This window comes from Microcebus murinus, chromosome 2 (assembly GCF_040939455.1).
Source record: "Microcebus murinus isolate Inina chromosome 2, M.murinus_Inina_mat1.0, whole genome shotgun sequence".
Taxonomy (NCBI): Eukaryota; Metazoa; Chordata; class Mammalia; order Primates; family Cheirogaleidae; genus Microcebus; species Microcebus murinus.
Window position 1 is genome coordinate 91,940,280 of NC_134105.1, and position 12,996 is coordinate 91,953,275.

General features: G+C 33.8%; 1 protein-coding gene across 3 annotated transcripts in view; it reads left to right on the forward strand.

Annotated features, from left to right (window-relative positions):
* MAGI3 (membrane associated guanylate kinase, WW and PDZ domain containing 3) overlaps nucleotides 1-12,996 on the forward strand; it is a 259,169-nt gene that overhangs the window by 168,946 nt on the left and 77,227 nt on the right. For all 3 annotated transcript variants that reach the window (XM_075999991.1, XM_012778436.2, XM_012778438.2), the window contains exons 4-6: nucleotides 1,573-1,782; nucleotides 5,982-6,156; nucleotides 9,416-9,495. In XM_075999991.1, coding sequence (XP_075856106.1) covers nucleotides 1,573-1,782; nucleotides 5,982-6,156; nucleotides 9,416-9,495 — 465 coding nt within the window. The remainder of the gene's footprint in view (nucleotides 1-1,572; nucleotides 1,783-5,981; nucleotides 6,157-9,415; nucleotides 9,496-12,996) is intronic.

Genomic DNA, 12,996 nt, shown 5'->3' on the forward strand with positions numbered 1-12,996 from the left:
ATCATACATCCAGTTTCCTTCATAGTCTGATTATTAGGCATAATTCAGGAAAAAATGAGACCCTAGAATATCCTATTCCCCAACTAAACCTCTGTTTATAGTATTTCTGTGCCCCTTGGCCCCAGAGAAATGTGAACTAGCTTTTTCATTCGTCTTTGCTTTAATGCTTTACGTATGGGCCAGAAAGTTTGCAGAAAGTGGAGTCTATTTTAATATGAATCTTTGCATCCATCTGCATGGTAGGAGTAACACCATTTCAAACATGGATCTGGAAGCAAGGGAGTAATTGAATGGGGAGAGACAGGATATAGTTGAAATATTATTTAGTTTGATTTCATTGTTTTGTCTCAAATATTTTAATGACAGTTATGCTCAGAGTCAAAGAATTCATCTTAATTCTGATACCATGGTCTATAATTTTATATGTATTTGAAGTATTTAATAGTTGATAGTTCTGCAAAAATGAAAAAGCCTTCAGAAAACAAAGAAAAACTCCAAAACAGCTCTAAAAAGATGAAAAGCATTAAGAATTCATCTTAATGCTTTTCCCTTCAAAGCATGTACAATTTAAGGTAAACTATGGTATTTCTAGATTTGACTTGGTGTTAGGGGAAATATCCTATGCTTTTTTCCATCTATGAAAATAAATCTATTATATACCTCAGCAATTTGCCATATATGAATGAGCATCTCCTTAGGAGAAAAAGAATTTGATTAGAAGATGTGATTTCATTTAAAAAAAAAAAAAAGATTATGAGTATTTACTCTCTAATCATATTTCTCTTTCTATAACATTAGCATAATGATTGATATAAGGTCAAAACTGGTAGAACCACAAACTGTTAATATAGCTAAACCTGTTGATTGCTTTCCCATTATATTTGGCTGCCTAATGGGAACTGCATGACAAATTGAGAAAATACTCAATTGTTTTCATTCTATTCTGGAACATTTATTTTTACTGTAAAAATTACTGATTCTCAAGAGGAAATTAAAATATTTGTTGCTTTCCTGAGAATAAACCAATATTGAATTATGTTCTGATGTCTCTATTTATTCTATAAATTGTCAGATAAACTGATATAATTAGAATGCTCAGAAAAACTTTGTAAAATTACCTTTACATAAACAGCCTATATTCCTATCATTATGTTGTGCGTTAGAATAAAATTATTTGAATTAGTTTTATCCTCCTTTACTCTCACCTTTTATGTCAATTATTCTTACATGAGAGCATCAGTGCATTTAAATTCACAAATTAGGCCCTAATTCAGATCCCATGTAAAGCAAGCCCTGTAGATATAAATAATATACATATAGAAAGTCAACTTCCTGGCCTTAATACAAATAGAATTAAAATGTTAGATAATAAATGGTGAAGGGCACAGAAGTTAATTCTTTCCCCTATTTCCACCCACTTCTCTTCCCAAGGAGTGCTTTGGCCTTCCTCTGGCCAGTGATAAATATTCAAAAACTTCATTGTAAGAAACAGGAGAGAAACATACACTAGGTCATATTGCTCTCTCAATTCAACATTATTAGTACTTTCAGCTGCTATTTTGTTCACTTCAGGAAACTTCTATGGAACTCCCAAGCCTCCAGCAGAACCCAGCCCTTTTCAGCCAGATCCTGTTGATCAGGTCCTCTTTGATAATGACTTTGACACAGAATCCCAAAGAAAACGAACTACATCTGTCAGCAAGATGGAAAGAATGGACAGCTCTCTTCCTGAAGAGGAAGAAGATGAGGACAAGGAAGCTGTTAATGGCAGTGGAAATACAGGTTTGTAAATACATGAACTTCTAACTGATCTTCTAGGTTGACTTTACTATGACATTGAATTAGAGGTAGTAAAACTTTTTACAAAGCATGTGGAAAACAAGTGACGGGTTTTTAATTTTTTGAAAAGGTTGTATGTGGAGCAAAGTATATCTCTGTACACCATACTGTAAGCTAGAGTGATTTGTCCAATTTTGATAAATTAAGAATAAGCTATCATTAGTAATAAAATATATACTATATATCCTATACTATATTATCCTACTACCTAAAATATTTGAGATTCACCTCTGATGTTGAAATATGGGAATCTTGTTGACCTAAATCCTACTTTTTACAGAATATAAACAAAATATAGATGTTTTGGAATATAGACTTCAGTCTAAACAAAGTATGTAGGGTTTGAAAATATGCCAGTAAAAATTATCTGAAAGGTTTGTTTGCAATATTTTGATTTAAATGTTGGATTCACTGAAAGAAAATTTCCAAATATGACTCCCGTATTTTTCATTAAATGCAAAACCAACAGAAATTTAGTGGCGAAGAATCTGCTCCTTTTGAGTACTCCTAAATAACGTGGTGATTGCTTAGGAGGTTCTTAGTTGTAACTGAGAGTATAACTAGGAAGTCATAGAGTCACAACTGAACTTATTTCAGTGGTATTTACTGTACTAATTCCATTCAAAACACTAGAATGTAAGCTTCATAAGGGCTGGAATTTTGCTTGTTTTGTTTCATTGTTGTATCCCTTGCACCAAAAGCAGTGCCTGGCACAGAGTAAGAGCTAAAGGTCCCAAATTTGCAGCATCCATGTTCATATCATTTTCTCAAACCACCTTGATCTTTTCCTTAATCAGTCATTATCTGCTATATATATTATATATAATATATATTTTATATATAATATACATATTATATATAATATGTATATTATATATATAAACTGCTATATATATTATATTTATTGTGTTAATACATTCATTATTTATCTCTCCCTCCAAAGCATTAGTTCTCTTTTATAGTCCTGACTTCTTACATAGTTATATCCCATATTGTGTATGTTGAATGTTAAACGAATTACTCCTATGTATTTAGGTATAAAGACTGAAAATAGGTTTAAAAAGATTTAGGTGAATTTACCTCTCTAATCTTTAGGGTTATTAAGGGAAATCATCATACCTGTGCAACCTTTTAATGTTGATGTCAGCTTTGCTATTCCACAAAATTAAGTTTGCTAACATTTTAAAATGCTGAACACTAGGGTTAGAGACCATGAATCTGTCCCAATATGGGAATTTATATGGTCTTGATTTGAAGGGGAAAAAAATGTTCTTTTTTACTTCATAATGCAGAACCTTTTGTTGATCACTGCAGTTCCTTAAGAGGTAAACCTTTTATAATCTCCATAGTTTATGCTTGTCATATAAACCACTTGTTAAATCAGATGTTACATACTCTTTGATGGTAATATTTAAAGGGAATGTGTCCAAGAGTATGTGGGAGGCAGTTTGTATACTACCTCTTGTGTACCATAGGACACTAATGTTAAATTATATATTTCTTTGTAAATATTCAGAATATTTAAATGAAAAAATAACAAAACGGCAGACTAAAACCTTTATCTTTTCTGAATAAATATGAACTGTGGTTATTAATTTATCATTCAAAGTTGGGGAAATGTGCTTTGTGTATTGCTTTTAGGGACTAGAGTCCCTAAAAGTCCCTAAAACTAGAGCCTTGAAAAATCAGAAAATTGTTGGAGAGTGGGAATGGGGACATGGTAGGTAGAAAAGTGTTATAGATCATATAGTTGCTCTTGCTTTTCTCCAACATACTTATTTCCCAAGAATGTAACTCCCTTCCAGATTGATTTATACATTGGGTACCTTTTAATTTCTATCACTTTTTCTACATATAATTAATTATTTTAACAAATATTTATTGAGCACCTGCTAGGCTACTAAGTGCTAGCCATTGTTCTAAATACTGGGAATAAAGCAGCGAACAAAACAAGCAAAAACTCCTAATCCTTGGAAACTTTACCTTCTGTTGGGGGAGACAGAACTAGCCAACATAAATGAATAACATATATAGTGTGTAGAATGGTGCTAAAGAGAAAAATAAAACAGAGGAGAAGATGGATAAGAAGTAGTGGCAAAGTTTGCAATTTTAGATCTCTCATTTCAATTCATTCAATTCATTTTCACTATAGGTTTTGAGTCAAAGAGTAACATGATATAACAGGTTTTAACAGGCCCATTCTGGCTACTGTATTGAGAATAGGCAGTAGGAGTGCATGAGCATAAACAGGGATAGGAGGTTATTGAGTGTGCAAGTAAGAAAGTGGTCAACTATTCGAGCTGCTGATAGCTCAGATAAGATGGGAACTGAGAATTGATCATTGGATTTAGCAATGTGGAGGATATTGGTGACCTTGATAACAGGATAGGAGTTATGATAGGAGTAATGATAGGAGTTCAAAAGCCTGTTGGAGTGAGATCCAAAGAGAATTGGAAGAGTGGAAAGAGGGCAGCAAGTACAAACTCTTTCAAGGTGGTTTAGTGTAAAGAGAGAAACAGTGTGGTTGCCAGAGGGCAAAGAGAATAATTTTCTTTTTAAAGAATAGAGAAATAACATGTTTTTTGTGGATGGATATGATCCAATATATAAGGAAGATTGGTGATGCAGGATGGAGAGTGAAAGAATTGCTGTAGGCAAGAGAGGATGGGATATAATTCATAATTGGTGGGTTAACATTAGCTGAGTACAGACAGTTCTTCCTTAGTAACAGATGGTAGAGTAAATGGGCACAGTTGCTGTGTAGATGCAATGGTGGGAGTTTGTGGAAGTTCTCCTCTGCTTGCTTCTGTTTCCTTAGTGAAATAGGAAACAAGGTCATCAAATGAGATTCGGAATAAGGGGAAAGTAGTAGGTGATTTAAGGAGAAGAAAGGTATGAAATAGTTATCTAGGAGAGTGTCAGTGAATGGACTAAAGAACTGTGTTATGATTGTCATGCATCATTAAATGCCCACTTGAGGTCAGTGACCATGAATTTAAAGTGAACTAGTTATTAGCATTGCCTGTATTAGCATGTGCTGACGTAGAGTAGGTGGAGAGTGGGATTTAGGCAGAGTTATGGTTTTTAGCCAGGCAAGTATGATGAAGTTAGGTTGAGGCAAAAGAATCAGGAGTGTTTACAAGGGAATGAGTGATTATAGTGGTAGATCGCAGAATGTAAATTGGGTTAGCAGGGCAGTGGGGACCTGAGTGGAGGGTGAGGAATAGTGAAAGGCAATGAGTAGTAAGATTAATGAATTATAGGACTTGGATGGATAAAGGATAGTTGGAGTTCAAGTACTATGGGGAATGATATCTAAGGTCTCTTGTCAGATTCTCTGATTCTGAGGCATTGCCTGCAGTATGGAGTTGTTATATAGCATCTTTTAAGTTCTAGAAATAAGTTTTATGTGCTAGAAATGAGTTTTAAGTGCATGAATCATAAACTCCCTAGACAGTAACCAGATTTTACTATTCTTACCTCCATCGTGGACTTTGGGACTCTAAAAGGATTTTAATATTACCAAACAGAGGATTATATTTAACAACAGGAACTCTATTGAGTGTAACTTTTAAAAATGAGTATTATTTAAAAGCTTGTGTTAAATGTATACAAGGCAACTTAGCATAGCACTTAAGAGCATGGACCACTTAGATCCAAATCCTAACTTTACTGTCTACTGGCTGTATAACCTTGACTAAGTTAACCTTTCTGTGTCTTAGTTTTCTCAGTCTATATAATGGAAATAGTAATAGTAGATACTCACAGGGTTGCTATACGTAAAGCACTTAAAATAGAGCTTGACACATAAAAAACTCTCTAAGTGCTGCTTTGGAGGCTGCTGCTGTTAGGATTTATACTGACAATTCAGTATAAATTCAGTACAATTCAGTTCTAGTGCTGTTTTTTGCTTCTTTCCCAGACTAGCATCAAAGGTGCTATCCAGGGTTAATGTCAATTAGTAAGTAAAAATTGAGTATGTATATTTGTTATTTCAAAATTTAGAAGAGAATGTGGACATAATAGATAAGAAAATTTGCAATATTTATGTATTTGGTATTTTGTTAGACATGAAGAGGGCTGTTCAAAGAAGAGTGTAACTTTATCTACTTTTCACGCTTTTCTGTTTTGAACAATGGCAGAAAACAGAGAGAGGCATTCTGAGTCATCTGACTGGATGAAGACTATTCCAAGTTACAACCAAACAAATAGCTCCATGGACTTCAGAAATTATATGATGAGAGATGAAACCCTGGAGCCACTGCCCAAAAACTGGGAGATGGCCTACACTGATACGGGGATGATCTACTTCATTGAGTAAGCAAATGTCTGTGTCTTTTCTAATGTGCCCTGTCACTGTGAATATTGGCTAAATTTTTTTTAAACCTGATTTGGACATGTGCCTGTTTCACAAGACTCTCATTTATTTTTCTTTCTTTAAAAATATTTTTCATAAAAGTGACAGTTGATTCTTAATCTGAGTATTTCCCTGGATGATATTTCATTTTTATTTGACTTGGATAAAGAAATAGTACATTTGACCTCTGGTTTTATAAAAACAGATTCATCACTAACGATAAAAAATATAATGAATAAAAGGTGTGTTGCTTTTCTTTTTCTTTTTTTTAACTTTTGTGTAGATTGCCCAAATTAATGAGCATTTCAAGAATTATCTCATAGGTAGGGGGTATATTATTATCTGAGCTAAATGTTTTCACCCTTACAGTTTAGGTTTGATGTATTCAGCCAATACAGTTAAATAATCTGTAAAAAATATCTCTGATCCTTAGAGAAATTGGTACAAGTTCACATACAAAAATGATTTTTATGGATAAGCACTATAAATATAATATTTATAGAGATATTGAATACCATGTATTAGATCGACCTAAAATTGTGTGGTGTTTGCACCAGAAGATAACATTATGCAAATAATTTATTGGAAGTTCCATTATGAGGAATTTTTGTATTCTCACACAGCTGTAATTATCATCTTTGAAGTAATTTGCTCAAAGATATACTATTAATGTGGTGAAGTTACAAAATATAACAACAGTTAAAATATTGAGGGCTGGGGCCAGGCGTGATGGCTCACGCCTGTAATCCTAGCACTCTGGGAGGGCCAGGTGGGCAGATAGCTCAAGGTCAGGAGTTCGAAACCAGCCTGAGCAACAGCAAGACCCCGTCTCTACTAAAAATAGAAAGAAATTAATTGGACAACTAAAAATATATAGAAAAAATTAGCCGGGCATGGTGGTACATGCCTGTAGTCTCAGCTGCTTGGAAGGCTGAGGCAGGAGGATTGCTTGAGCCCAGGAGTTTGAGGTTGCTGTGAGCTAGGCTGTTGCCATGGTACTCTAGCTCAGGCAACAGCGTGAGACTCTGTCTCAAAAAAAATATATTGAGGGCTGTGCACTATACTCAAATAACATACATTCAGAAATGAATTAGGGATGGAGTACTTGTATCTGTTTCCTCAAATTGTCCAAATTCTGTCCTTCCCATAGAGTGAGATTTTTGCTATACCACGTAGGATTGTAGTGTTTCAAAGACATAGATATTTGTGTGCATGGTGCATGGTATTCTTTTTACCATATATGGTATATTATTGATTATGTTTTACATTCATATAAACATTAATGACCAGGATCATACAAAACAGGCATAACCAGCTATGCTCTCCTCTATGGAAAACTTAAGGGATTTTTCAAGGGTGATTTAGACTTTGGCTTTCATTCTGACTCTAGAACTAAACCCTGAAGTAAGGTGTACAGTGACTAGAGTGGCTAAGATATCTTTAGAGACAGATCATAAGACATTGACTCTAACAGTGCTTCACCGTGCAAACACAGATAAGTTTGGAGGCAGAGGGAGGGAGGAATTTATAAAAGAAATCTCTTTAGAGCTAAATATTATTAAATGGATTAAAGACCTAAACATAAGACCTGAAACTATACAACTCGTAGAAGAAAACATATGGGAAAATCTTCATGACATTGGATTTGGCAAAGACTTCTTTGACACCAAAAGCACAGGCAACAAAAGCAAAATAATATAAATAGGACTACATCAAACTTTAAAATTTCTGCACAGCAACCTACAGAATGCTAGAAGATATTCACAAACCATATATCTGATAAAAGGGTAATATCTAGAATATAGCTGAATATTTGCTGCTAGATAAAGCTGTTTTGTTTGCTATAGCTAATATGGTTGATCCGTGTTACTGCATGCAACTGTAAGAGTATTAATGTCTTTAGTCTTTAGTTATTATGTTTTGAAAACAGCCCCTGTGGGCATTTCTTTTCTTTGGCAAATATGGGGTAAAATCCTAGTGAATTGCCTACATCTGCTAATTTAGCAGTAAAATTTTGAATTATTGGAACCAAAGTTAAGCTTTTCTCAAGTAGTAATTTTGAGTTTAGTTTAGCAAGATATTTCCATGTTTGTTTTTGTTTTGCCCAATAATATATATAGATTATTGGCCTCTTTGAGTCCTGATCCCTTTCATTTTGTTAAAATTCATTTAACTGGTTTTAGTTTGGGGACATTTATCTCTGTGACAGAATTTTCCTACGTAGATTACCCGTTATGTAGTATACAGGACACTCCAAGCTGATGAAAACTTAGTTTTGTAGAGTTAAGTTTAACTGTGCTCATTGTTTTTACTTGCATTTTGCAGAAACAGCCACTTTAAAACATTGTTTTATTTTATTCTATTTTACTTTAAAGAGTCCCTGTGAGTACAGGGGCTCTATTTGATTGTTTATTTGCCTTTATATTCCAACCCCCAGTACAATACCTATATGTTATTGGCACTCAAGAATTGCAGTGTTTGTGGCCAGGTGTGGCGGCTCACATCTGTAATCCTAGCATTCTGAGAGGCCGAGGTGGGTGGATTGCTCGAGGTCAGGAGTTCGAAACCAGCCTGAGCAAGAGTGAGATCCTGTCTTTACTCAAAAATAGAAAGAAATTAATTGACCAACTACAAATATATAGAAAAAATTTGCCGGGCATGGTGGCACGTACCTGTAGTCCCAGCTACTTGGGAGGCTGAGGCAGAAGGATTGCTTGAGCCCAGGAGTGTGAGGTTGCTGTGAGCTAGGCTGACGCACAACACTCTAGCCTGGTCAACACAGTGAGACTCTGTCTCAAAAAAGAAAGAAAGAAAGAAATACAGTATTTTTAAAGGAAGGGAGGAATACAGCCAGCCAGCAAGCAAAGTTTTTAATGCAATTTTTCAGCTAGATAATGCATACTATGTGGCTATGTGCCCAGCTTTTGAAACATTTTCAACTGCTTAAAGAAGTATCTGTTACTCTGTACTTGGCATGTTAGGCCTTCTTTAAGGCCTTTACTCTCAAATTAGTGCCTCTAGCATTACCTTTTCTTTATGGCAGTTTTAAAGTAACAGACAGAAGGCAATGGGATTAACAAATCTGAGGTGTATAAATGGAACCTGTAGGAGATTAATGTTCAAACTTCATATACCTTTTAGTTGCTTTTAATCCTTACTGTTGAAATACTTTTCTCCCTCTTTATTTTATCGTTTCTAATTGAAATCTTTTTTCTACAGCCACAATACCAAGACAACCACCTGGTTGGATCCTCGTCTTTGTAAGAAAGCCAAAGCTCCTGAAGACTGTGAAGATGGAGGTAGTGACTCAGACACCTTTTACACCGTAGTTATTCTCTTAATCCTTTCTTGCTCTTCTTGCTTAGATATAGTGGGTTTTCCAAAACCCTAAACAAATCATAATGTACAGAAGCACATAAGCAGTGGGTGGGTATCACAATCAACTGACTATGGTAATTATGTCATTATATCTGATTTCATGAGAGATTTCATTTCTCTCTTTTTGAGGATTACATAATTCTTTTTCAAAAAAATCAATAAAAATAAATTTGCCCTTTTTTTGACAAAGACAAACTTTTAAAATTCTAAATAAATATCCAATAAATTAGGCACATTCTCAACTACAAAGTAGCTTTATCATTTCTGTCAAACTTTCAAAAATATATTTCACTTAGTATTAATATATACTATGATAGATATGTTAGTATCTATGGCTATTCCTTTAGCCATTTAGAGCAGCACTCGAAACTCAAAGTCTTTAGTATACCCACTCACACAGAAGAAGTTTTTACTTCTTAAAAGGAAAAATTATTTCTCTAAGAATCATCAGATAATAATGCTTATCTATTTTAGAGTCTACTTAATAGTATAATTTTGTTAATATGTATAGAGTTTATTCCATTTAAAATTGTTTGCTATGTCTTCTTCTTAAACACAGGGTGCTGATGAATAAAATTTGTATTTTTTTTTGTATGACTAATCAAAGTATTAATTGGTTAAAAAAAAGAGTGGCTTAGAATGAAGTTCATGATAATCTTCTTTATATTGTATTTGAATCTATAAAAAAACTAAACAGAATTTTCACATATTTTGTCCTGCATGCTTATATAATATTAAGAGTTTTTCCAGGAACAAACAATTAGAAAATGGAATTGTTTAGAATTCTATTTACAACGTCATCAAAAAAATTGTATACTTTGGAACAAATCTATTGAAAGATATGTAGATTCTCAACACTGAAAAGTACAAAACATCATTGAAATCAATTAATGAAGACCTAAAATAATTGATAAGATATACTATGTTTATAGGTTAGATGATATAATATTGTTGATGATGTTCATTTCCCCTAAATTGATGTCTAGATTCAGTACAATCTCAATCAAAATCTTAATGGGCTGTTTTGAAGACATTGACAAGCCAATTCTAAGATATATGTGGAAATATAAAGGTTCTGTGAGCCAGACAATCTTATAAAAAGACAAAGTTGAAGAATGTAGGCTACCAGATTTGCAAACTATATAGCTACAGTAATCAAGACAGCTTGGTATTGTCCTAAGGATGAACAAATCATGGAACAGAACAGAGAATCTGGAAATAGATGCATACATACATGGTCACTTGATTTTCAACAAAGGTGCCAAGTCAATTCAGTGAGGAAAGGAAAGTATCTTTAACAAATCATGCTGAAATAACTAGATATTCATGTGGAAAAATGAACTTCGACTATATCTCACTCCATACAAAACAATTAATTTCAGATGGATCAAAGACCTAAGCATAAAAGCTGGAACCATAAAGCTTTTAGAAGAAAATATAGGATAGTATCATCATGACTTTGGGATTGGCAAAGATTTCTTATACAGGCCAGTATAATCATACCATATGAAGTGTGAGCCATGGAAGAAAAATTGATACATTGTACTTAATAAAAATTTTAAATTTCTATTGATCAAAAGGCTCCATTAAGAAAATGAATAGAAATAGTCACAGATTTTACAATATATATTTGACAAAGGAATTATTTTCAGAATCTATAAAAAATGGTTTACAACTCAGTAAGACAACCACATTTAAAAATTGGCAAAATATTTAAATAGACATTTCACCATGTGGCTAATAAACACATGAGAAGGTACTAAAAATAATTAGTTGTAAGGATAGTTGGCAATTAAAACTATGATGAGATACTGCTTTACACCCACTAGAATGACTATAATGAGAAAAAACAGACAATAACTAATGGGATGGGGAGAAACAATAACCATTGTGTATTTCTGGGCCATTGTAAAATGGTACAGCCACTTTGGAAAACAGTTTGGCAGTTTCCTAAAAGGTTAAATATAAATTTTCTATATGACCTAGTCATTTCACTCCTAGGTATCTACCCAAGAGGAATGAAAATAAAATTCCACATAAATACTTACATACAAATATTCAGAGCAGCACTATCCATAATAATAGCCACAAAGTGGGAATCTAAATGTCCATTAACCAGTGAATGGATAAATAAAATGTAAATGGGACACAGTGGCTCACACCTGTAATCCCAACACTTTGGGAGGCTGAGGTGGGAGGATCACCTGAGTCCAGGAGTTTGAGACCAGCCTGGGCAACGTACTGAAAAAATAATTTTTTAAATTAGCCAGGTGTGGTGGCATGTCCTTTAGTCTTACCTAGTAGGGAGGCTGAGGCAAGAGGATTGCTTGAGCCCAGCAGTTCAAGGTTGCAGTGAGCTATGTTCACACCACTATGCTCTAGCCTGAGTGACACCCCACCTCTTAAGATAAATATATCAAAATAAAATGTGGTATAACCCTACAGTGGAATATTATTCAACAATGAAAAGAACCAATATGCTATATATACTATAACATGTGTGAACCTTAAAAGCATGCTAAATGAAAGAAGCTCTACACAAAACACCAGATATTGTAGAATTCTGTTTATACAAAATGTCCAGAATAAGCAAATCTATGGAAACAGAAAATAGTGGTTGCCTAGGGCTGAGGATAAGGGGAGAGATTAACTGTAAACACAATAGTTATCTTATTAGGGTAATGGAAACACTCTAAAACTGGATTTTGGTGACAGTTGTACAACTCCAGTTACTAAAAATGGTTGAATTATATATCTACAACAGATCAGTTTTATATTATGTAAATTATACCTCAATATAGTTATTTTTAAAAATAGCCAAAGGACTTACGCACTGAACTAAAGGTAAAAGAATAGTCAATAAGAACATTAAAAGGTGCTGCTCAGTAGTCATCACTACAGTGAAATACCATCCACAGCCACTAGGAGAGCTAAAGATGCCATCCATATCAACTAAAAGTACTTCAGTCAAATATATTAACAATAGTAAAGATTGATGAAACTTTAGAGCAATTGGAACTTTCTTTTTTTTTGTTAGTGGGAATGTAAAATTATCTGAACATTTTTGAGAACTTTTGGCAGTTTTCTATGAGGTACTGTCTCAAGAGAAATGAAAACATGTTTCCAAAAAGACTTTGCAAGAATGATCATGGCAGCTTTTTCTTAATAGCTCAAACCTAGAATCATACCAAATATTAATATCTATCAATAGGAGAATAAATAAACAATTTGCAGTATATTCATGCAGTGAAACACTACTCGTCAATAAAAAGAGGAAACTTGATAACACTCAACAATATGGATAGGTCATAGAAACATGCTGAACAGAGAAGCCAGACACAAAAGAATAGGTTCTCAATTATCTATAATTTAGAGCCGGAGAATAGGCAAAACTCATCTATGGTGATAGAAATCAGAAAATG